At 45.7% G+C, this 26,748-nt stretch overlaps 1 protein-coding gene across 2 annotated transcripts in view; it reads left to right on the top strand.

Moving 5' to 3' along the window:
* LOC119647757 (protein phosphatase 1 regulatory subunit 16A-like) overlaps positions 1–26,748 on the top strand; it is a 431,507-nt gene that overhangs the window by 333,055 nt on the left and 71,704 nt on the right. For both annotated transcript variants that reach the window (XM_038048875.1, XM_038048876.1), the window contains one exon: positions 1,418–1,514. In XM_038048875.1, coding sequence (XP_037904803.1) covers positions 1,418–1,514 — 97 coding nt within the window. The remainder of the gene's footprint in view (positions 1–1,417; positions 1,515–26,748) is intronic.

The following is a 26,748-nucleotide window of genomic DNA, read 5'->3' as shown; positions in this document are numbered from 1 at the left end:
CCCAGATAACACGACTACCATTCGAATATGGCGCGAATCGCTGTATTCCTGCAATGCTTTGTGGTAAGAACGTCGGAGATTTGGATCCCGGTCGAGATAGAAAGGTGTCCCGATTGCTTAAAGCGAGCGAACGCCTTGTTCCGGGAATTTCCCATAGGAACGATTGCAGGCTCGTCCTTCAAAGTTAGCGTTAGCATAACTGATGCATTCGTCTATTGAGGGCATGTCCTCGATTGTATCGTCAGAGTCGAAAAAGTACTTCACGCTATCTTTTAGAAATCTATAGTAAAGATGTTGAATATAACTGTGTTGATTCTCGTCCTGCGAAGCGACCCTTTCCAAGACAGACCAGTTTCGTTTCATGAGTTGAAAATATCCTGCTCTTCCTCAAACCTGGTTCAATTATTTCTTCGGAGTCCTCCGCTCCTAGGATCAAATCAATACCTGATTTGATATTAAAATCACAATCCACCAGCTGTAGGTTAGAAGTCCACTTCGGCTTATGGATGATCGATCCTTCGTTTGGAAGCAATGGCTTCCATTCAATAGGCATCCACGACTAGATTGTAATTGGATTAGAAGATTGGCGAAATACTTACTGATAAAACCTTCCGAATGGTTGCTGCGTCCACATCACCAAATCTGCTAATTGAAGCAAGCACATCATTTTCTCTAGGACCAACATGCTAACATTTCAGATCCACTATCGACTAGAGCGTCTAGAATCGTGGGTCTTCCATCAACGAAGAACGCCTTTACCAGAACTGCAGCTGACAGAACTCCGGAAACTTCATAGTCCTGAGCCATGTTCGCACTAGTCTTTAATTCTCCCAGTTCCTCTACAAAGAGTCCGACCTATGGTACCCACAGTTCGTAATGGGCCGTTGTTACATTTTGTGCAAATATTGTTCCGAAGGATGACATTAGAACCGTCAGGATGAGTTGTACACACGCCCAGGAACATGGAGCTATCCTTCGCTATTTTACGGGCTCATCGTGCCACAATTGAATGTTGTTAGATTTTTCTGGGGTTCAGAATTGACTGCCGACAAATAGGTCTGGAATTTCCGTTTCCTGGAGTCACTGGGTTTGGGGGTTCGATTAACAGCTAAGCTTGTCAAGGCCAACATTCTATGCAGAGTATCCAAATGAGATCCCCAGCATCTAATCTCTGATTGCTGAGAATCTCTTGGCGGACCATGCCCACACTGCATTGTCTTTAGTTGGACGAGGTATCTTTATTACCGGAGATTCTCTGAAGATGTTCGTTTATCACTTAGCCCCGTAGTTAGGTTCATTCTCCTTAATTCTATACGCATACATAAAAAGTACCATTAAACCCATCGAAAAACTTTACCGTCTTCTAATATAAACTTTTTCTATAAATAAAACTCCTCACGTTTCATCCCTTTTCCAGAGCACAATCAGTACGAAGGACATCACTTAGAGATAAGACCCTAACTACGAAAAAAGACGCTGTGGAAGAAACAAGACTGCGATTACAAGCACAAGAGGTAAGTAACACCCAAATCGATAAACTAGTATTTTTTCCCATAAAGGACCTTCAAGTAACTGACAAAGGAAGAGCAAACGGAGGAAGCAGTAACAACATAAACACTGCTCAAATCCTTACAATGGGATCCAAGTCGTAAAAATTGAAATCATCTCAAAAGATATAGACATCTTGTGCTGAACGGAAAAAAGGACATTTTTATTTATATGTTTGGATGTATATGTTGTCCTCTGTCGCCCATCAAATCACAACTACTATTGTTGATTAAATTGCTCTTACGTCGTCCTTGTCGTTGTTGTGTTGTGTTGTTGCTCCTCAATCAATAATAGCTGTCGTGTGCATTATCCTTTGTTGACGATACTTTTTTTGAGGAAGAGAAGAACTACTCTTCCATTCGAACTGATATGATAAGGACGAAAAATTCAAGGTCGTTGAAGGTTTAAGTGGATATCGACTGGAGAAAGTTGATGGGCCTGTTTTTATGGTGATTTTTTAATTTGAATGGATTTAGGTAGAAGACAATCCTTCCCAGACATTGATGGGTTGAAAATCTGAAAGGATCCACTTCGTAGCAGTTTGAATCCCTAGAATTCTATTTCCGTACACTATCCTTAGGGCAATAAGGCTCGTTTTGTATCATATAGGGCTGCACGAATGGACTAAATGGCTTCTTGATGATACGTCATGGTACATTGCGTTGTTTCACCAAATGGACCGTTTGCTTTTTAAGGACTCCATACGATTCATTGGCGTCTTTAAATGATGTTGAACAGGGACTGAGGGATTTAAAAGAGAAAGCAATTTTATGACAGCTTTCAGGTTACTCTATTTTTTTTCGGCCCAGTTTGAAGTCTGCACTGTTTTTTTTTTGAGACTTGTGGGGTCCTAAGTCCGCATCAACTTAATGCTGGACCGGACCAAATGAGGAGCAACTTACTCCCTCTTTTTTTGGCCCGCGTACCCTTCGTTTAGGTCCAGGTCCGGTCCAACATTAAGTTGATGCGGACATAGGACCCCACAATTCTCAAAAAAAATATTTTTAGCTCTGGCCAAGCTCTGGTCAATAAGGCGGATTTGCGCTCAATATAATTCGCAGTCATATCTTCTTCTTTTTCTTCAGCCTTTGTCCCGTTCACAAGCGGGGTCGGCTCGTCGTGATCGGCTTCGCCATTTGGCTCTATCGAATGCCTGATCTGGGTGCAATCTCGAGACTTTCAAATCCCCATCCAGCGTATCAAGCCACCGTTGCTTAGGTCTGCGTTTTGGTCGTTTACCATCGACTTCGATGTTCAGACCAATCTTTGCAAGTGAATGCTCGTTTGCACGAATTGCGTGACCATACCATCGAAGACGCCTCTCTCGCAACTTTTCCACGATCGGTGCAACCCCATAACGATCGCGGATATCCTCATTTCGGATGTGATCTAAACGTGTCACGCCACTAGTCCAACGTAGCATCTTCGTCTCCATTACCGCAAGACGCCGTTCATTGTCTTTTATGGTCGGCCAACACTCAGAACCATAGAGAGCGACTGGACGGACGACATTGCGGTAAATTTCAGATTTGAGACGTCGATCACAAAGGACACCAGTTGTGGAACGCCACTTCATCCAGGTTGCGTTAATGCGTGAAGCAATTTCATAACGCAGCTCTCCATTGGCTGATAGCGTTGATCCGAGGTATTTAAATCGCTCAGTTCTGGGCAGATCACTGCCGCTGACAGTGATTGTGCCTGTTTCATGGGGATCGGTCGTCAAAAATTCAGTTTTGTTTAAATTCGCAGTCATATCGTGTTCTGCGAATTATATAAAGGAGCACCCAACATCTGCGAGCCGCTTCGATCACGCTGCTCCCAGGGCAGAGGTGAGGCAGCGTCTGACGGTTTACCTCTGCCCTGGAAAGAAACCGTAAAGCCGTCATCGCCTGACATTTCTGCACTGTTGTTGTTAGCTCCTTACTCCTGAAGAAGCTGAGGTTCCTAGAGTTCTGTGACTAAGGGCTTTGTTTTTCAGTAGAAGAAAGCGACTCCTTCGACGCCTTAGTTTTCTCGTACCTCTCATACAAGTTGATAATAGCTGTCCAGGAACAGCTTGGATGATAATTCTTATAGATAGTTTCATTGAAGAGGTTTACTAGTTCGCTCAAATAACGTGGAGTCGGTCAAGCTTAAAATTGACCAAGAATATTGACTGACTTCGGACAAAACTCATTACGACTACTCTCAGTGAGATTTCTGTATCTTGCCCTTAAGATCACCTTTAATAAAAATGTCTCTCAACCCCCATAGCGTCCCACCGCTTCGGTCCGTTGCGGTGAAACAAGCTGTATACGGAGCGGATGTTGCATCACTAGTCAGGTGCTCCATTATCCTTTATTTTTTAACTTAACTTTTGAGAGTGAGAATGGAAATGGAAATCGCGGTTGGAAAAATGCGCTCCTGCCCTTTTTCAAGTTGCCTCAGCTACGTGAGCTCAGTTGTGTTTAAAATCTCTCCCTTTCTGACATGTTCATATACCTATAGTACCTGAGAGAATTGGGAAGTGTCCAAATATCCATTCGAGTTCACCAGCATCAACCATGAAACTTCAGCTCTACTGAAGTATCCCGTCGACACATACTTGCCCGCCTCTACGTCAGCCAGACTAAGAAATGTTAGAGGTAGTCCGATTTCTTTTAAAATTTGTTGATCCCAGAACTCCCAGTACCATTTAGCAACAGCACTGGCATAGAGCATATATGCATGCCCCCTTGCTGAGCCGAATGTGTCAGTTTTTCAAGAAACCTGCTAATTGACAGTGGGTAGGTAGGTAGGTATCAGTGGCCGCTCCGAGGAGCCCAATTAGCGCTTTGGTGCGCCGTTTTGATGCCACAAACTCCTAAGACCGTGACTGTTGTTATAGGAACAGGGAAGCAGAGTCCAGCTGGCTCGGATCTCCAGAGCCAGCCCGTAGCATTCACGAAGGAAAGCAGCTCTCCGACCCTGTAACTAGAAATCTCACTGAGGTCCCCAAAGAATGGTTTACCCAGTGTCCGCAGCCTGACTCGAGCCAGAGCCGGGCAATCGCAGAGAAAGTGCATGAGGGTTTCCCTTCCTTCTCCGCAGCTTCGGCAATGCGAGTTGTAGGGTAAGCCGAGCCTAGCGGCATGGTCCCCTATGGACCAGTGCCCCGTGCAGACCGCCGTAATCTTGAATGCATTTGCACGCGTCTGGCACAGGAGCTCTCGTGGTCGGGCTATGTTATAAGCGGGCCAAATTCTCCTTGATTTGGCACAGCTTGTAAGCCTTCGCCATCTCAGGCCCGCGGCTGCTAGGTAGTGCGACAGTAGTGACAGTGACTCTTCAAAACCATTATATTTTAAGCCTCATGAGCATAAAATGTGGATCACTTAATGGGAAGATACTGTCCCATAAGAAGCGCTACTGAAGCAGCTGTTGGCAGTGGAGGCAACAATACAAAAGCGGACGAGTATCGGCCCATCACAGGCATGCCTCTCAAAATGCACGAATATTGTTCCTTGTCCAGAATCTCTTTGGTGAATAAGCACAATTTTGCTATCATTGGCGATGAAAAAAAGATATTTTTCCCATGTCTGCTGCGCATAGACGTTAAGGTGGATCGTGCAGTCAGCCTAAACGATAGCGTCACATAAGTTCCTTGATGGGGCCGCGGAAATTTTCAAGGATCATAATTCCACGTGTTTGGGCTCCCAAAGGAGAGGCAGTCGTTTTTGTGGCGTTTACGTTCTATGTCATGGCCATTGGCATAACACCATCGAATTCTTTGCATAGATATTTCAAATGTTCGTCTAAGATGAGAATACTTCGCTCCAGAGTTCTTCCCGGTAGGAACTCTTCTTTAAGCTAACACGGAAATAGATCAAGTTCAATATAGAGAAATCTCTGATTCATTTAAACGACTACTCCTATGGGGAAGCCATCTTCGAATTCGAGATTTCTTTCCCTTGCAGAATTGTCGCAAGTAACATAAAGCTCCCTTGAGTACTGCAGGATGCTAAGGTCTGTCACCTCGCAGCAATGGCCGACCGATGAAGCACCCACTACAAAATCCTTTAGCTTCGTGCCCAGGGATCACCTATGGGCCGCGCTGTCGGATCGAAATTCCACCACCGGTAAATTGGCGCCGCAGGTGTACAATTCCTGAACGGCATCTGGAAAAAAGGGGAAAGGAGTGCATGCTTAATTCGTCCCAGGTGGTCCGTGGGTTCCACATCATGGCATGCTAGGACCAATTCTCCCCCGGTTCGTGCATCACTAAAATCGCCCCGGTGGTCTTAAAGCTCAAGATTGTTCCATACGATTTGATTCCTGGAAGACTGGTGACTCACATTCATGCCACAAATTCACACCCAAACTTCATATCTTCAAAACACCAGGATCACCATGGACGATTGAGCCGAGGTGAACAGCCAAAATTTTGTACTCCCCGATCAGCTCCACAACATTTGGCGTCCGTCATCAAAGAAGGATGTGGGTCTTTCTTTAATTCTATTATTAACACAAACCTGTAATAGGGCCAATACACCGACCTTCTATTTCCCCAGCTGGGAGAACTGTCACTATTGGAAGAAGTTCCTTAATGTCACCCTACTAACAGGCAATGTGACCTTCAGGGCGGAGAACTTGAAAGTGTCTGATCAGAAATCCTTCTCAGATCACAGTTAGATACTTTCCAATCTAAAGTTCGACTGAAGGAAGTTTGGTCAAGTTATTATGAGCAAATTCTCCGGTATCGGGATGATAACATCAGCATGACGAATGAACTAGAGCCAAATGTCGAAGCTTTGGCAAAAGGTATTCAAAACCGCCTTTAAAAACTCGTGTCCTGCAAAATGCAACAAGAAAACATTTGCAACCGTGTTGAAATCGGGTGGACAGATCCTCAGATCTCAATTCGCAACCAAGGAAGTCGTCAATATCTGCTACTGGCACAAATACTTGCAGGAGTGCAAGGTTTACCAAAAAAGGTACAAGTCGGCCATCAAGACTGCCAAGAACTGTGAAAGCACCAGTGAGTCTGCGGGACCCAATAAGATTTTGGTCAAGTAAGATAAGAACCCATCTATCGGTAGACAATTCTGGTCAGATCCCACCAGCAATGAGGGCTGTATGTCAGAACCTTCTTTGAAGGGAATGCAGCCCCAATCATGGAGATTATCCATCGATAATTACCGAGGGTACGATGCGCTGAAATGTAAATAGCTTCTCTGCATATAAATTTTCGGGCCCAAACGGAATGGTGCCAATCATACTCCAGAAACGGTTGTGCCATGGCTTGTTGAGAGATGCCAGAACGCTTTCTAGGGTTTTGACATGAAAAAGATGAGGCTTATTGGTCGAAAGTCTTCCAACCAGTTACCAGAACTGTATTTCGGTCGGGTACGTACCATACAGCGCACGCCTAATTTCAATGCCAAAAGCTGACTGTCGCGGAGGACTTTCGACAAATCAGCCTCATCTTTTTCATGTCAAAACCCTAGAAAGCGTCCTGGCATCTACTATGATCATGAGAAGGACGCCTTTCTCCAAATTTGATCACACCAACTTCATAGAAATCGCTTTTGACGAGGTAATTAGCACCATTGACCCGTCTCTACACTACAGGCAATACACCTTATCTACTTTCCAGGATGTAGAGGGAATACTCAACAACATTAGCACCAAAGCCATCAAAGGGGGTTGAACCAGACTAGGATTTGGGGGGGGGGGGTCTTACGCATTAAATTGATGTCATACTAAGGACCAGGATAACCCAATTTGATCTGGGAGGCAGCTTTTTGACCTGAGCTATAAGCGGAGGTGTGGCCCATTGATAGCGATAAATAACGTTCTACGGATATTGGACAGGATCGGGGTAAAAGTGATGGCGTATGCGGACGACTTGGTGAGATTCGTGTGGGCTGCAAGATCTGAATTCGGCATAAATCCAACCAAAATGGCAATAATGCTATATGCCCCCAAGACAAGGATGCACGGCCGCGGCTAAATGGACAAAGATTGCTACTTTCCTCCAATTTAAAGTATCTGAGTGTGATACTGGACCCTAAACATACTACTGAGGTTTAAGGAGTGACCCCCTACGTTTGCAAGAAAACCTCTGCAAGAGAATATTAGCGTACAGTGCTGTCAGACCACAATAACAACCCAGCTGAAGTAATTAGGGTATTCTGGCCATTCCCAATGAATTACGCTACACCCAACCGAGCTTCCCTGCGAGCTTTCCCACCAGGGCACAGTAACGAGTTGCAAAATTATGACAAAGTATACTTCCGTGTACGGTATTCCATCATTAGCTTGTGTATTCAAAGCTGGGGTACTGGCAATATTGGAAGCCCCAAGCGTAACATAGCCCTTCCGACGGACTTCAAAACGGTCTCTAAAGCTTTGTACTCAGTGGCAATATCTGCCAGACTTTTGAAGCCGGATAGGGACGCGCGAAACAGTTTAGGCGGCACTCTCAAAGTCACCCTCCTTTAGGTTCTTACTCACAGGAATCTGGAAGGTATTGGGCGGGCCGATGGACTCCTAGTGAGGTTGAGAGCTCTATGCACCTGTCAACCCCGAGTTGAGATTTTGGATGCTCAGGCAACACTTCAAGCAAATGTTTTGCCGCTTCTTCATCGCTTTGCTCTCCAAGCGCAAATAACCCAGCTTCTGGCTACGTTCTTTAACAAGGATACGCTTCAGCTTTGAGGTTGCCTCAAAAGAGTTAGTCTTTTCGCAAAAGAGTCTCCATGATGATTGTTTAGCCAATCGTATGCTCTTCTTTAGAGCTTTCTGCGCCCTTTATACCGATTCCAGGCAGCGACTGAATCAAGCTTCAGAGGACCATTAGTTTGACCGTTGTGATATCGCCACCACATATTAGCCTCGAGGGTTTTTGAGACCACCATGCAACAGCGAGGTCAGCGAGGTCGATTACATCCATTGACATACAACAGGTCAGCATATTGGAAGTTTAGGCCCCTGACGCCCCCACCAGCAACCCATGGTTGGTATGAAGTATATAAATGTCTTGCAGCTAGTGATCCGGGGCACCCCCTTTAAATGCTGGAAATTTGTTTGGGAAATATAGCACTCATCTACGCTTCAGATGAAGATGCCAAAGGCTGCGAGTCTCATTCAATGAACGGTGGCAGCTCAAAGACCTTTTTCAGGGTTAATCTTGAACCGTCCCACACATTGCTGAGGGAGGAACAGTACTGCATGAGCAACTCGTTCGTGTGTAATTTGCCCGGAGGTGGTGTACCCGAAGGCTGTTTGCTGTCCGAGTACAGATGCTTACCTATGGGCAAGACTTTAGCCTCAGCAGGTGGCGCCGATTGAATTCTGGGGCTAGAAGTGCTGACAGAACTAACCTGTCTCGGCTCGTCCGTTAGAGAGTAGGTTGCCATCAGATTGGTTCCAACTTGAGTAAGTGGAGAATCTGAGTCTAGACCGAGGTTAGGGTTGCCCCTTCATCGGGGTTGAATCGTCACGACTGAGATTTAATTTTGGTGTTTTGAAAGATTTTTTAATTTCTCATAATTGGCTGCCATGGTCTCAGTTTTATCAGGAAAGATAAGTCGATCTCGGCGGAACCCCTCTTGCCGAGACAAGACTAATGGAAACTGCGGGTCACCTGGTACCCAGAGCATGGTAGTCATACCTTGGTTGGGGGTTTTGATTACCGCTTGGGTTCAAGTATCACCTGTTGTTTCCAAAAGGATCTTCCTTACTAGGGCCCCTTACGACGACAAGTTAGGTAATCGTCCAGGAAGCCAAACTCTTGTTGTCGACTTGTATGTATACCACAGCTGAAGTTCAAGTCGCCGCCATTGAGCTGCTATGTCTTCACGTGCGATCGTTCTTTAGCACTCAGTCGGTGGCAGGTCGACACCATGAAATTGATACATTTAAAGTCGTCTTTAGACCAGACCGAATATCTATAAAATACTCGTATGTTCCGTGGTGATACAGCTGTTTTGTTTTTTGGGTAGGGTAGGTGAATGCATTTACGCACACAGTGTTGGACTCTTGATTCGGTACGTCGTCGGACTACCAACTAAACACCTCCCCATCGTCAGAAAGCTAGCCTGGAACCGTTTGCCACATTACTTCGAGCTAGTCCCTGAACTCTCCCTCCTTCCGGAGCCTTCAAATCGGGGAATTCCTTTCACCAACGGGAGGGGAGAGGAGGAAGGGAACTGTTAGTTCAAGGAACCTCCTGCCTTCCGGCTCCTCCACCGGTCGAGTTCTATCTTCTTAGCAACGAGAAGGGCCCGAACGTAATGGGCAACACGGTTCCACCTGTCAGCAGTCCTCAGCATCTCTTCGACAATGTTGTCTGGGGAGACATCCCCTGCGTTTAAATAGAGCTGCTGACGAACCCCATCCCATCTTCCACAAGAAAAAAAAGTGTGGTGGACGTCGTCCACAACTCCATTGCAAAACACAGAATCCGGAGAACGCGCCTTTCCAATCTTGTGCAGGTAAGACTGAAAACCTCCATGCCCACTTAAAAATTGGGTAAGGAAATAGTCAGTCTCACCGTGCTTCCAATTCAGCCAGGCACCTAAGTTGCCGATGAGCCGCGCAGTCCATCTGCCTCCAGTTTCACTTTGCCACGAGAGCTGCCATTCGTCTAGAATGCGTTGCCGTTCTTCGCGAACAACCACCTCCCTTGGCTCATCTCCCTTACGCTTGTATATGGCCTGACGCTCCTTAGCAAGAAGGGCAACGGGGATAACTCCCGCGATCACCATCACGGCCGGTTCAGAGACTGTGCGGTACGCAGACGCCACCCGCAAAACTTCCCGTCTCTGTCCTTGCGCGAGGCGTTTACGATATACCTCCTTGTTAAGAGCGCCAGCCCATACATCTGCGCCGTAGAGCAGGGCAGACTGCGTTGAGTTCATCAGGAGACGTCGCCTGCTAGACGTAGGACCTCCAATGTTTGCCATTAGCCCACTAAACGCTGAAACTCCAGCTGCAGCCTTGTTCGCTGCTGCTTTGATTTGCTCAGAAAAGCACATCTTTGAGTCAAGAGTCAACCCGAGGTACTTCACCGCTGATTTTGACTCGATTATCGACTCGCCGGACGATATGGGACGCAGGGTCGGAATTCTCTTTTTAGTCAGGATGACTACTTTGGTTTTTTCCAGTGCAAGGTTGAAACCATGTGTAGTCATCCATCCGCTTACCCGTCGCCTCAATATGCCGAGTCTGCTTTGCGCCTGTTCGACAGTGCGTCCAGCAACAAGCGCTACGACATCATCTGCATAGCCGACCAGGCGCGACTCTTCTGGCATGTCGAGTTTAAGTAGACTGTCATAGGTAGCGTTCCAGAGGTCCAGCCCTAGGATAGATCCCGGTGCTACCTCCGACATGACCTCCATTCACCTTTGACCCTCTAGTGTTTCATAGAGCAGGGAGCGGTTCCTCAGATAGTCCCTCAATATCCGTTAGAGATAGTTCGGCACGTTGAAAGTATTGTCTAGTTTGCCTAGAATGTCTTTCCATCTTACGGAGTTAAAGGCGTTTCTGTCGTCAAATGTTACGTGGAGCACCACCCGTCGAGTTCGGCGGCTATGTGCCTCTGCTCGTCGAACGGCGTCCACGACTTGCATGACAGCATCAATTGTGGATCTCCCTGCTCTAAAACCAAACTGCCAGGGAGATAAATCTCCGGCAGCGCGTATCACTTCAGCAAGTCTACTTCTGATGAGCTTTTCAAGCACTTTCCCAGCAGTGTCAAGCATACATAGTGGGCGGTATGAAGACGGCAATTCGGGGTCGCCTTTCCCTTTATGGATCAGCGCAAGTCTCGTAACCTTCCAACAAGCAGGGAAAATGCCCTCTTTCAGACAAGCGTTGAATGCGCCGAGTAGTAGGTCTGGCCAGTGTTGGAATACCAGTTTGTATACCTTTGCTGGAATGCCATCGGGTCCTGGCGCCTTCTTGTTTTTCATTGAGAGGACTGCCTGTTCCAACTCTTTTATAGAGAAAAGTAAACAGTCCTCTGCGCTCTCCGCGCCGACGTCATCATCCCATACGGGGTGCGCAGGGAAGAGTGCCCTTACAATGTGGTCCATTTGCTCGGCCTTAAGTGAACAGGGTTTCCGCAGAGCCCTGATTTTTCGGGTTACCAGTTTGTAACCGAGCCCCTCCGGATCTCCATCCACCTCGTCGACCAGATCTTGCCAGCAGCGAGCTTTGCCCTTGTTTATTGCGCTGCGAAGTCTCCTTTTGGCTCCATCATTCCGGTACATGCCCCCTCCCGGTCGCCTAGACGTCTAATCGTCCAGGAAGCCAAGCTCTTGTTGTCGACTTGTATGTATACCACAGCTGAAGTTCAAGTCGCCGCCATTGAACTGCTATCTTTGCACGTACGATCGTTTTTCAGCACTCAGTGAGGAGCAGGTCCAGCACCATGAAGTTAACACATTTAAAGTCGAGGTTAGACTGAACCGAATATCTATCTATAAAATACTCGTATGTTCTGTGGTGTTATAATTTAATTGTTAGTGAAAAGATACTTTCGTTCTTAAGTCGGGAATCATGGCATGAAAAGATATTACTCCAGACACATGGGGATATGTATATCAATCTTGACTGAAGTTAGCAGCTCTCATGATTCGAGCAAGGGTGCTACATACCTTTATCTTCTCGAAGACCATCCTAATTAAAAACCATCCCCTTTAAAAGGAGCAAGAAACAAACTTCATACCAAGCATCTGCAAACTCTTGAAAACAACCCCTTGGGAACTTCAAGTAAAAATATTGATATTTCCTCCTGCGTACGTGCAAAACTCAGTGGAAAGGTCGAGGAATTAAATTGCCTCCAGCAATCTTCCCATGAATATTTTAATATTGCACAAATAAATATTGCATATGGAAAGCACATGGTTAAGTTGGAAATTACTTCCAAATAAGACAAGCATAACACTGAGACCGGGCTCTGCATATTAAATGATGAGTCCTTCAGGATATCACATGTGCTCCTAAGTTTAAAAGGTTGAACGTTGGAAATCGGAAAATATTTATCTGGAATTTCTCTTGGTAATCAAAGAAGACGAGATGATGCCGACTTTCGCCAAACAACCCTTTCAAAGTGTCCTGACATCAGATCCTCGTGGGTACGATTGAAACCCATTTCTTTACTCAAGCAAAGTTAAATGTTCATCCCCGCATCCAAGCAAACATTTGTCAGGTAAATAGAACTTTCCAATTCACCGTGCAGAACCATCCCCGGAGTATCGGGCAAAGTGAGTTTTCCAACCATGTTTTCACCTCCATTTTCCACTTGGATCTGCGCCAACCCACGGAGCAAAGAATGGCTCCAACGGAGTAACTGGTGCACTCTAGATTGCGTGCAAATTCAAATTGCAGTTGCAAAACCTGCATTCATTTCTTGATAATTTTGTAATTAAGTTTTTCTATTTCCATTTGAGTGATTTGCTGAAAGCCATGCTGGCGGTTTAATGGCCAGTTTTTCACCTCATCCGCTCGGCATGATGGCGGCTTGAATGAAATCCAAACGGATCGTTTCACGGGAACAAATGGAAAAATAATGATTTGCAGTCACGACGATAATTAATTCTGCAATTAAAATGGGTGCAATAATCATATGATGCAATGAATGGGGAAGTGTGAGGAATTGGTTAAACGCTTCTGGTCATACGCGTATTGAGATTGTGGCCAGGTTTGTTTGAGTGAGCTCAATTTGTGGCATGAAACCATGTTTAAGAAATGAGTATGTGGCCCCGAGGTATTTTGCTAGAAGCAGAAGCTGGAACCAGCATGGACCACCAGATGACACCCTGGGCATTAAATCTGAACTTGATAGGACCATTGTGGGCAGCTTGAATGAAGCTCTCCCTCCAGTAAAGCCGATGTACTTCTCATGCATCATGTCCTGCCTACAAAATCCTTTCTCTGTGGTTTTGACTTGTAGAAATGCATGTCCATTTAGGGCACAGGACTGGAAAGTATGCTTTTAGTTTGCCAGCTAAGCCTTATAGTGGATCATCCCTCGAAAAACGAAAGAAGGAGAGAGGAGTGGGAAATAAAAGCCTGAATTCCATTCTGGGCCTACAATTGAAATGATTTGAAATTCATCATCACTGGATGGACACCTATAATCTTGAAGAATTCCTATTCTGAACATATGTCCAGCTTGTGAACTATGACCAGCCAGAATGTCCAGAATACTTCTGAAAGTCTTCCTGCTTTTAACCAGGATAAACTTTACGGTTTGTTTGGTTGGTCCTGATAGAAAAAGTTTGGTGTGTTTACCAGCATTAAGGTTCAGCCACCTGTCATTATGGGAAGCTTGTTTCCAGTTTTTGAAGACAGCCTGGTACTACAATTGCTGGTTCCAGTCCCGGCATGGGGGAAGATTGAAACCTCTTTTGCTAAAGCATCCAAGATTTCATTCCCCTCTACGCCCCAGTGACCAGGTACCCAGAGTAGTTCCACCGGTTTCTGCATTCCTGAACGATTTTCGAGGTCATCAAATGACTACTCAATGCCCTCAATGCAGCTTGGCTATCATTGCAGATTGCGATGCGTCTGCCCTTCAACCGCTTGGCAATCATCCAGTTTACCGCCCTTAGGATTGCACATACATCGGCTTGAAAGACCGTTGTCAATTGTCCCAGAGGAAAAGCCCACTTCTCGTTTTTATTCGAGAGGTAGACTCCGGCTCCAGAACCCTGTTCTGTTTTTGAGCCACCGGTGTAGAAGACTTCTGTATATCCCGCCACGCAATCCTCTGGGACTTCCCAGTTCTGTCTACAGTTCAGGATAACCTCATATCTTCTACCAAACAGATGTATGGGGACCCGAGAATCGAAAGGCATTGTAAGAACTGGATTCAGTACCCCCTGTAACTCTTCCAATGCTCCAATGCAGGCACTTTCTCTCAAAATAGCAGTCACACACTCACCGATCACATCCGGTGAGTCACCTCATCCTTCCCACCCTTATTACCAGCCATGGCAAAGATGCTGGTTACGCACATTCTCTCAGCAGCTAGAGCTGTTTTTTCGCATACGTAACGAGTGACATCGCCAAAGTTTGGACGCAGCCCCTGATTGCTTTTTCACCCATCATGGTGAAGTGTTGGGAGACACTGCTAATCGCGAAATAATCCGTTCCCAATTCGTAATAGAGAAAACCTCTATCACGAGCGGCCGGAATACCATTCACTCGGAAGAGCTGGAAAATGCGCCTCTCTAGCCGTGGTCTATCTAGTCGAAACAGAAGATCGCCCCTGCTCTGCACAATCCGAACCTTATTCACTTGGTTCAACAACTGCTGATTCCAACCTAACGTCTCCACTTTCAGGGGATCCCGATTTGGAAACTGCTCCTGATGCGCTAGGAGGTCCTGATTATGAAATAGCCCAGGATGAAATCTTCTATTTTTTGAACTCTTGTTGATCCCCCTTAGAGTCCAGCACAAACTGAATATCCAACTGAGCCAATAAAAAAAGCTCATCAAATAGTTCATAGTTCGATTTGATCACGCTTGCCTGCTTTTCAAGCAGCACCAACCCGCCAGTAATCTACTTCTCATCTGAGGAGTCCATAGTAGCTAAAAACGTTTTACTCAACTTGCCAATTACATTAAGGAAAGATGGCCGTCCACGTCGAAGTGATTCCGCCACCGCGTGAAGAAGTTGCCGCCTTACGCTTCTCAACTCTTCCAGCTACCGTTGTATTGTTCCTGCGAAAACTCCACAACTTGCGTCAACTCCTTCAAGCTATTCAAACAACTTATAAGCGCGACCATCCTTCGCGGCCCAATTCAACCCGCTAGCTAGGTTTTGGATAGTATGGTGCGCTGAGACGCGAATAAATGCAACAACTCCTCAAACAGGGCCCCTGCAGATCACACCATTACAATTGGACATAAAACTGGTGACTGTTAGTCCTATTGCTGCAATCTTCATCTTCTCTCTTCTTTCTTTTGTTACTCGACCTTCGAGTGCCTGTCAGCAAGATACTATCCCCTATATGCACCTGAATGGGATTCATCTTTTTACGGTATGCCATCTTGAACACTTCTTTTGCATTTAAAAAATCTTCCCTCGCATGGCTATAAGCAATCTACAGCTTCCTAAGGAGTTCCTGACGCAAATTTCGTCAATTCGTCCACCATGGTAAGGAGTCGGAGGCTTTATTTCCCGCACGCTTTTTTCCCTACTACTTGCGAAGGTGTCAACTCTTCCTCATTGTCCTATAATTTACTGTCCACCACTTCTTTTCCATTTACCTCCATCCGCGTCTTTGACCGCGCTACCACTAAACAATTAGGGCCAGGCCCCGCTGACTTCTGCTACTGAATCGTTCTACTTAAGGCATCCACATTGCCTACCATACGGCCAGGCCCATAGATTAATTCATAATCAAGCAGACAAAGCATTCGGCTAGTGGTGTCTCTAACCTTTAACATTCCCTTTAATGGCTTGTGGTCCGTAATAATCTAAAATGCCCCCCCCCCCCACAAGAGGCAACATGCTATACGAGTAACTAAGATGATTTATCCTTCCTTTACCTTGCATACTAGTTGATCCCAGCAACATGTCTGATTTACCGATAAAAATCGTAGACAGGATTCGATAGTTTTGCTTATGTATGCATTGGGACCGGCTAGATTTAACTGGTCGCCATACTGCACACTGCTGATTGACAGGACATAATGACAACAATTTCAGGCTGTCTTTGCTGCTTATTAATATACCCGGGCAGGTTTGCAGCCTTCAAACTTATATTAAGGAATTTGTCCATTGCCTGCGCTGATTCGTTAAGCAAAATGCATTTAATTCTACGTTTTCATTGGCATTTGCATAGCATTACGATGCAAATTATTAGAAAAAAGGATCAAGATAATTTTTCTGGTTTAAAATGCATATAACAATCTGATTTCAAATAGGATTTATCATATCAGGGGGGGGGGCTTGCTAGGTTAATGTATTCACGCACAAAGTGCCGAACTCCTGTCTCAGACAGAGATCCTGGCATTTCTTCTATCCATCTTACTCTTTTTCGCCTTAAGAATGCCTTGAGTGTAACGTGCCACTCGGCTCCACATGTCCACGCTCTACAGCATGGGCTCAGTTATGGTGTCCATCCATCCAAAGGTCTTGGCCATGGCACTCCCATCTTCTGCAGAGGAAAAAGGTGTAATAGGCGTCATCTATCACATTGTAGTAATAAATGTAGTTGGATGACCATGATCGCGTCAAAGCAAATTGCATCTGCACAGCCCATAAGCTGTTAGAGCCCGTTTCGTCTTTATCTCTTCATGTTTGTTCCAAAGAAGCTTCTTCTCTAGAATAACTCCTAAATATTACCCTTCTTCGGAGAGTTGAAGGGTTGGACCCGTCATCTCTGGGAGGCAAAGACCATCCAGTTGTGGATTAACTAAATGTCTATGCCTGAGACACCAACTGTCTATCAGACCAACGGCACGTTGTATATTTCTACCCACCGTTCCAAGATCCTGATCAACAGCAAGCACAGCCGCGTCATCAGCACAAGCTTGAGCGTGTATTAGCAATTTTGTAGTTCGCATAGTAGCGAGTCCATCAGCATACTCCGCAGAAGCGGCGACAGCACACCTCCTTGGGGGCAGCCTTTCGTTGCTTCTGCTGTAAGGTAGCGATCGAGACCCATTTCAGCACTTAGCAATCTCTGCGTTAGCAAAGCATGAATCCACTTAAATAAAGCATCATCAACACCATGCGCTCTGGCGGCATCACAAAGTTTTTGAAAAGGCGCACAGTCAAAAGCCCCTTCAGTGTTCACGAACACCCCCATCGCGTACTCCCCCTTCAGAGTTACATCCTCTATCTTTGAAACCAAAGAATGAAGAGCAGACTCACACGACTTCCCACGCTGTAAAGCATGTTGGTTTTCATTAAGTGGGTGCTACCGAAGTGCCTTCCCACGAATGTGACGCTCAAGCAGTCTCTGCAAACCTTTCAGCAAAAATGAAGTTAAATTGATCTGTTTGAAGTTCTTTGGATTAAAATAGTCATCTTTGCCAGGCTTCGGTATGAAAACTACCTTAACCTTCTGTCAAGAGGTAGGCACATAGCTCAAAGCAAGACTTGATAGAAAAATATTTCTTAGCAATCGCTCTAAGTGCTCCATACACTGCTTTGGCATTGTTGGATAGACGCCATCCATGCCAGGTGCCTTGAAATGTTCACAGGGCAGTGTGACAGCTCTCACCTTCTCAAAGGTAAAAACCGCTTTCGCAGTGTTCCAGCACTTGCGTATTGAAGGGATTGCAAGAACTATCAACTCTCCCTCTACCATTTCTCTCACTCGTTCTCCCAGATGGTGTGGAGGGAGGATCTCTACTGATTTCACTCTGCAGATCGTGAAAGTACTATCGTGTTTTCTAAGAGAGTCCAACTTGACCACTCATCCCTTTAAAGACTCTACACAGCCTTGAAGTCTCTTTTCGCCTTCCAGTTCCTCGCAGTAGACTCTCATTTCGAACATCTAACGAGCCCCTTATATTCTCACTGTGAGGTCCCGAAGCTTAACCACTCTTTGTTCTTATTGCTTTTGCAAGCAGGGTTCAGAAGCCCCCTGGTTGATTTCCTGAGTTTTTGCAGCTCCCGGTTCCACCAAGGAACCGTTTTTCCTCTTTTCGGGAAATAGGGCAAGCACTCTAAAAGTGTGCAGTTCAGAGTTTCCAAGCGCCAAAGGAGTCCTTAGTCACCTAGGGAGCTGTACTTTATTGCCAAGAAATTCATTGAACTTTGTCCAAACTGTTTTCCTAGGATTCCGTCTTTGTATTTCAGACTGTTCACGCCGCAATAGTCAGATTGAATTCTAAGTATCGTCGATCTAACAATGGGACCTCATCTAGCACCCGCCAATGTGTAATCAACTCTAGCGATTTTGAAGTACAGATTGTTAAGCCAATTACTGGCTTCTTCTCGGTCCCACAAACGAAGGGGCGCATCCTATGTTTACAGAAAAATGTAGGGGCATCCTGCAGCTTTGTCAGCCTCGCTGCCAAAAACAGGAGGGGACTTTGGCGTGCTGCAGGTTAATTTGACCGATCTTTACGTTTTTCGACATAAACTTGGTCTAATACTTAATGCAAAACTGTTAGAAGCGTATGCCGCGATCCGCGTGTGACAGGGCTTCCCCCACACTATACCGCCAGAGTCTCAATCTCCTCGTGTTCGATTTCTCTGAGAAAAGCCGCACTTGAAGGTGCAGCAGTTCCCATATCCTCGTCCATGAAAGGTTGTAATGATTAGAGTGGAGATAGGATATCAGGTCGATCATCCTTAGTGGCCGATAACGACCTAGAGGGCAGAGCTATCCCAAAATCTAAACAATTTGGCTAAATTGACCGTGAAGGTCCGCCACATTCCCCAGCCTGGCTAGCACAGAGGCGTGCAAGAACGTGTCGACCGAGCGCTTTGATGGAGCTTCAATCTTTGTGGGCGGACCTTCACGGTCAATTTTGCCAATTTGTTTAGCTTTTTGGGATAGCTCTGCCCTCTAGGTCGTTATCGGCCACTCAGGATAATCGACCTGATCTCCTAGTTCCACTCTTATCATTACAAGGTTTCATCTCATCCCGCAGAGGATTTGTCTGTTTTCCACTTAGCACCTTGAGTGGTTTTGCAGTGTCCAGTTTGCAAACGTTCGATCACCCGAACTGGCATCAAGTCAGTTCCATTCCCGTCTCTGGCTTCCTTTTCTTCTGCCTGTTCCGTAAAAGGTGTAGGCGAAGTTACTAGTAGGTTAGATTCACCAGTGTGAATCCCCATACGGGGATTCCGCCCCCGTATGCACTATCCTCCGCGTGCAGCTCCATTGTGGGAGAGCCCACCGAAGATACTGCAATTTGCTCTATATTGTGCGAGTTGAAGACCATCATTGTTCTTCGCTCTCAAAATGGAGATGATGCTCTACAGTTTCCTGATATGATAGGAAAAGTCAAACACCGTATGGTGACTTCCTCTAAGCATATTCAGACTATTTATCCAGTTCGAATACCAAGTTGAAACCCTCCATGTTTGTTGGTTTATCCTTCATGGCATTCATGAACTTTATACTCCAGTGTCCGAAGTCCATACCCAGATTCTGTTCAGCCAACATGCGGATGATGATCCCTGGCTTCCTCCAAGGGCCCGGTAACCAACATCTCACATGTGCTGCCCTGCGCAGCTCAGTGTTCACAATAGTAAACTTAACTCAGAATTACCTGCTGGAGCTACTTTAAGGCAGCCTCATCAGTTCACTCCAAGTGGAGAAGCGCATCGGGAAAACCTTGATTGTTAAATCTTGACTTCGTTTCAGGCTCCTGTATTTTTTTCCACAGGCATTCCCGGAGGATGGTAAATTGTACCTCTGACATTTTGCCATCTTTGGAGGTAATTCCCACGGCTGCAGTCAGAACTGAGGCTGCAACTTGCCCATATGTCCACTTGATTCCCGCCTTAATGTCCGTATTCCTAATGGAGGGACCAGCTTCATTTGATCACCTCCTGGCACACTAGTCCTAATCCCCGCGGGACGCGTAAATGTAAGCCCTGGTGCGGAGCACAATAAAGCGTTGACCACCACAGATATGTTGGTTTTACCCTTCTTGCGCGCATTACCGCTGACAGAAGAGTCTGGTACGTCCAGTGTGGATCTCAACGGGGTTACCAGTTTATCCCCACTTTCTGCCGAAGATTCCGCTTCCTTGCGTCCGATTTCTCTGCACATTACCGCACCTAGTAGTGCAGCCACGCCCATATCCTCATTCCCAAGGTGCTTCTTCTTCCTTCGCAGTGCCTTTTTCTGCCGCCGGCTTGGGGCCTTTCCAGGTTCACGGTGTCCGAGGCGCTTGGATCCATTTCCATATACCGGCGTTTAAACAAATAGCGTCCACGTTACCAGCTTCCCTTTCTTCCCCTCCTCCTGGTAAGGGTGAAGGAGAAAGTTCTGACAGGCAGGATTCAGCCTGTAGTCCCCCCCCCCCTCCTCCCTCCTGAAGTTCCCTTCTGCCGAACTTTCTTCTTCGGGTTTGCGGGTAGATTTGAGTTGTTGCACCGCGGACGGGCCGACCGTAGTCGGATTTCCAGTTTCTTCCAAATTGAGAATTTCCGTACTTTCCTTTCTGACTAGCTTTCCACTGAGTCGGAAAGCATGGCTTCTACATGTCTATCTATAAGTGGGTGTGAATGTGGTAAGGCCTCCAAAATCCGAGTCTCAGCCGCGACAGGATTGCTCATGGTCGCGGCTGGACTCCAAGTCTGTGACTTCTTACCACTTGGAGAGGTTAAATCCTTTGTTTCCGTATTTGTGTTTTGGACCCCCTTAGTGTAGTAGTAAACTACTGCAGGCTCCCCCACTATGGCAAGGTGGTGCCCGAGGGAGAGCAGAGTGAAAGGTGTAGTGCCCACACCAAATTCATCCCTTAATTTTCTCTTCCCTTCTCCGGATTTCAGAATCCTATTCGTGTTACATCAAGAGGAAAACGATAATGAGCATTCCTAATTAATATCGCTCTAAACAGTCTTGCAATTAAATTTCATGAAACAATGAAAATTCCATGAAAATACCATCGAATCAACTCACCGAGGCATTCCTTTTCTACCCCATTTGAAGCTGTTTCCCGGTTGCTTCTCATCACCAATGCATGCCGGCTTGGCGAGCCACTATCTCATCATCCACTTGACTAACAGATAACAACTTAAATGGAAATCATAACAATAATTGAGTCTGATTCAAAGTTTATAATCAGACCAGCACTTGCAATCGAGTCACGCTCGAATAACTTCGAAAAGCATCTCCTATTTTTGCACCTCCGCCATTCCGAAATGACTCCTGCATGGCTGGGTTTGTTACTCATTCGTTTGGCTCCTTTCTATTATTAAGCCCCCGTTTGAGTTGTCTACCCCATAGTCGTTTTGTTGATATGTTTTTTTCTGCGTTATTTCTGGTATTACAACATGGAGCTGAAAATTCACTTTCACTCGAGTGCGCTTCAAAATTGAAATTGGAAATATTGTACGCGAAACAATAATGGCAAAGTGTGGATGGATGGTGTGTTTTCCAGACTATGGAGGTTAGCTATGGCCGGGGCTTGGCTGGTGTTCTTTCTGCTCCATATTGTCAAATCAGTTATGGCGAGTACTTTCAATTAAACAGACAATTATCGTCGTGCAATTTCGCGTATAGAAATAATTGAATGACTTTTCCGAGATTTTATGGAAATGTGTTGGAACTTTTCCGAGTCATTTGAGTGCGAGAAGTTTAATGAACTCTTGAGAAAATTACACATAAAGTGACTTTGAAGTGCTCCAATTTCCTGAACAATTCACGTGTTTAGAACTCTGCAATCAATGACAGTGGCGGAAGGCAACATTTTCCCGGAAGAAAGTGTTGGTGATAAATTTATGGAATTTCCGAATAACTTCCGCATATTGTGATATTCTAGCCTTCAAACTAGATAGAAATGATACCACCTTTATCCAGTCACTGTACGTTCCCTGAAATGCAAACGAAATCCACAAAAAAATTATGGTTTGACCATCCTGAACTACAAAACCTATTGTCACAAGCGTCTTTCCGTCGAAAGCACCTTGGCGTCCTGCTCCTAATTCTTCTTCTCGGCATAGGAAGCATTTCTTAATACCATTTGAGTCTCGTCCGAAACCTCAAAATCGAAATCTCTTTTGGGACCAACTCTGTTTTGCTCAGAGGCTATAACAGTCTTCAGTCCAGATATTTATCCAACCTGTATCAGTGACTGCTGATGTGACTGTCTCAGCACTATGAACCACACCCTGGGATAGATTATAGTGTGGTGACTGTGATTTCTCGGTTTTTGCACTCGTAGCCAGGTTAAATAAGATTCAGTCTCACCATATCCTCAGCAGAACTACGGCTAAAAGTCCTCGATGAGCTATATAGTCCACCCGTCGACTAGCTCTACCAAGATTGCTCTTCACAAACGGTTACTTCTTCCGAAGATAAATCTCTGAATCGTTCCTGATCTAACATTATTTGCACCCAGTACACCGAAGAACACCACTGACCGACATTGACCGCTGAGTGCCTCAGCTTGCCTGATCAGTTGAAGTACTTCTCGGTATTATTTTAACGGCAGATCTCCCACAGATCTCATCACATCAGTCAGGGACCCTGTTGATCAGCAGCTTCTCTCGTCCCCTTTATCTTTCTTTGCCAGCAAGAACAACGCTTCCTTCCATTGAGAGGGAAACCATCCCACTGCGATAGACTCACAGATTAGCCAGTGCGACGCAAACTTATTACTTCGCTAGAAATGTCATCCGGTTCCGATACTTCCTTGCCATTTACAGACGAGACTGCCTCTTCCAATTTCTTTGCAGCCCGGAGTCGATAGTCTGGAGAATAGCAGAGCTTTTTTTCCTCGTCATGGAAATTGAAAAATCTTCGAAAAGCACATTCGTTCCAAATCAGCCGCGCAAACATCAAGACTGGAGCAGCCGCGTATGGGATTCGCACCCACTAAAATCACCCCCAACCTCTCCAGCCTCAGCCTTGCAGAATCTCCATTTATTATTCCAAGGGGTGGGTTTGATTTAGGCACTTGTGCTTCTGCTCTTTTCTGCTTTCCTCTTTCTTACTTTCTTAAACATCTCTCCGCAACTATATTCTCCGGATTCATGCTTCTCCCCTGCGCTTAGTTCAGATTCCTTCTCACCATCGCGAACTTTGGGCGGTGAAACATCACATACTCTGGATTCTCCGTTATAACATCTCATCCAGGACAATTCGGTGAATCGTCCAACCCAAGGCGATGAAGATACTTACAGACAGTATCTGCACCACGGACAGGAACTGGGCAATGCGATGGTTAGTCTCTCTATGTTTCACACAAATGTATGAATCAACCTGTGCGGCCAGCGGCCCTTCCTAGACTCGTCGCATCTGCTTTGCTAGAGATCATGCGTCCCTCCGTCTTGCATTATTCAGCGCACTCATTTTTGTAGTCCAAATGTCAACTGGGATCATCCCCGCACTTCAGTACTGTGATCCAGGCGCGACGAGAGTGAAGTGGAAAGAGTATTTCCCCCTTGCCCGGAGAAGGACTTTGAATCAAAAACAGAAAATAGGCAGGCCCGCATAATTTTTTCGCCAGACCCGTATAATTTTCACCCCGGGCCCCTTTTCCGCACAATTTTCACTCCGGTTCCGGATTTTCTCTCTACAGCCCAATGATGACAATCTCTAATGTGTTCTAAAAACGATGTAAATCCTTAGAGTTATCAGCTGGTAGAAGAATCCACATGCTTCCTTCTCTGAGAGCTACAAATACCCCGACACACAAGTAACGCATAAAGCAGAATGGATCACACCACTCCGCTAAAAACAACCTCCGACAGTGTTTTGATCCGCCAATATTCCGCAGCTGGCTATACTCTATGCATAGTCTAGGTGATCCCTATAAGCTTTAGGGTATTCCAAGTATTGGATGAAGTGCCTATATGTCTACCAAATTCCATTTTCACAGTGTTCTTCTTTTTATGGTTTCGCTTCGACTTTCACACACGCCAAGGTAGGCCCGACCCTTTCTAGCCAGGGCTTCACCCTTCACACCGTCTCCGTCGCGTAGACTTCTATATCTACCGAATTCCACTTTCACAGTGTTCTTCTTTCTATGTTTCATTTTTACAGCTTCCGTTTTCACACTCGCCAAGCTCCTCTTGCTAACCAGGGCTTCACCGTTCTCACTGTCTCAATCGCGAGACCTCTACATCCTTTAGTGCTTTGCTATAACAACCACAGCCAGGTCATCCGCAAAGACAATTCTGGCATGGGAAGAGCAAAAGCATTATACATGATACTCCACAGCAGGGGCCTAGTATCGAGCCCTGTGGTCTCCCGTCCCTCCACGGTGATGATATATTTGTTTCTGGCTCGTATCCGTCCCGCACCAGAAAGCCCTCCCTGATAGGTAATTCTCAACCAGATTCGCCAAATATTCGGTACATTTTTAGCATCCAATGCCAACATGTCTCAGCAGCCGAGAGAACCCAGCGAGTCTTTGCCAGATTCGCCACCATCGTTATTATTGCACCTATCGAAGAATGGGCCCGTCGTAGCCCATACTGGTGCTTCATCAAGCAATTTCTGCTTTCAGCAACGGCAACGGTCTATTGTCGATGACTCTCTCCAGCATTTTTCACCATTATATCTAATAGTCAGATCACATCATATTGATGCTGGTTCTCCAGGTGCCTTATTGGATTTCAGAAGCAATTTCAACTTTTACTTTTTCAACAGAGCAAGGAATATTTCGTCTTTAAGACACACCTCAAAGGTGTTAGCGGAAAAGTCGGGACTAGTCTTCACTGCCAACTTTAATGCGTTCTTAGGGATGCCATCCATACCTTATGCCTTGTTGTCATTGATTCTAGCACATATTTCCTGCATCTTCTCGGTTACGAGAGGCATTATGTACTCTTTTACTTGGACCACCGTTTGCCTTCCAATCTTTTGGTGAGGAGGACACAGAGTGTAACAATCTCTGTCATGAGCTGCGGACAGGTCACTTGAGGTGATCTTCGTATTTTTCGTTACCATCCTGTAAGCCCCAATCCAAGAGTTATATCGGCATATTCGCACAATGGCTTGAAGCAGTTTTTGTTATTCCTCCGGATGATATCTTTTAAGCGATGCGCAGCTGTCTTTATGACTCCTCTCGATTGTCGCTATCGGCCTTCCCCCTAAACCTCTGTTAAAGCCTCCTTCCCCGGAGACATGCGGTCCGCAAAGTTGCTACTTCATTGTTCACTAGTAGTTGGGTTGCCTGCTGGGAAGCAGCCGCTTCTGGGCATAGTAAGCATCCTATGCTCTTGTCATGTATCAGTGATTTAGGTGACTGATTCTCTGGCCATACCATCCAAGGATATGTCAGGCTTGAACGCCGCGAAGAATGCGATCTCCTTAAAAGTTTTCCCGTCCAGCTAGGCAAGCGACCCGATATTTGAGAGAGCTCTTTAGCAAACTCAATTCGTCCTTGATTTGCATGCAGATTGCCTGCTGATCACTTTGAGTAAAATCCTTCCCTTTGCACAGTAAGCAATTTGAATCAGCTTCAAATTTCTTCCTAATATAGCCTTCCGCTCCACATCTCCTTCGTTGTGTTGGACCCGTCGTTTGAAATAGTGCTGTATTCGCAATATGACCGAAGCCAAGGCAGCATCGCTTCAGCGCCATCTGCTGCTTAAGCCGACACATAACTCACCTAATTCTCATTCTCTGCTGGAAACAGCCTCAGCGCCGCCTCCCACTGGTAACCTGACGATGGCGGCTTGGGTTCCACCCTAAGCTTTCCTTGGCATTCTCACCAATGACTCTTGAAGTCTGGTAAGCCTCGAACTGCTCCGCGGTTACATCCTTAGATTTCTTGAACTCCTGCCTTCACTTACCGGAGTTGTTGGGTGACCAAGCTATGCGCACTGCCCCATACATTTCCGTGTTTCGCCCGTACCAGATTCTTCAGAGAGAACACTGAATCACTTCTGTCCACCCGTCCCGGTTAATCCGTTGTCCCATTTTTTATTTTCTGAGCATCGAGAAGGTACTCACTGTTTTTTCGAGGACGGTCAGTTCGCCTGCAAATTGTTATGGGAGTTTTGAATCTGGTGCTACTCCATCTAAACCTCTGCCTTTCTTATCTATACAAAGAACAGTTTGTTAACTTACTTCAAATTCTAACTTCATCGCTCTCCTTCCTTTCATCGTCTGTAGTGATCAGAAGGGGATCAGATTTTGAACTATCACCTGAAAAAAAGGGGGGGGGGGGGGAATAGGATCGGCTATTTGTAGCCAAAAACTGCCCTGTTTATATCCAGCTATCTGACTTCCAATAAGTTGCTATTCGTAATATGGAATACATAGGGAACACTACATCTGGAATTCTACTCCAGTTCCTGGGAAATCTTGCAAAAAGGATGACAGTACCTACAATGTTGCGAATTGCAGGCATTTGTTGAGAATGCTGTGTTTCCTACATTTTAGAAATGTGTTGAAGAATTCTTTTGGAAAGCCTTCGCAATATAATCTGAACACAAAATGTGTAGAAGAATTCAAAGTCTCAAACTTATGAAGTGGGGGATATATTATCGCCACTGGATCGCCTCAACAAAGATTCTCTCTAGCACGCTTATACGTTTCGCACCAGAAGAGCTACCAAATGGTATTAGCGCCA

The sequence above is a fragment of the Hermetia illucens genome, chromosome 2 (genome assembly GCF_905115235.1).
Source record: "Hermetia illucens chromosome 2, iHerIll2.2.curated.20191125, whole genome shotgun sequence".
Lineage (NCBI taxonomy): Eukaryota > Metazoa > Arthropoda > Insecta > Diptera > Stratiomyidae > Hermetia > Hermetia illucens.
Note: the sequence above shows the minus strand (reverse complement) of the source record. Positions and strands in the feature narration are given on the sequence as shown.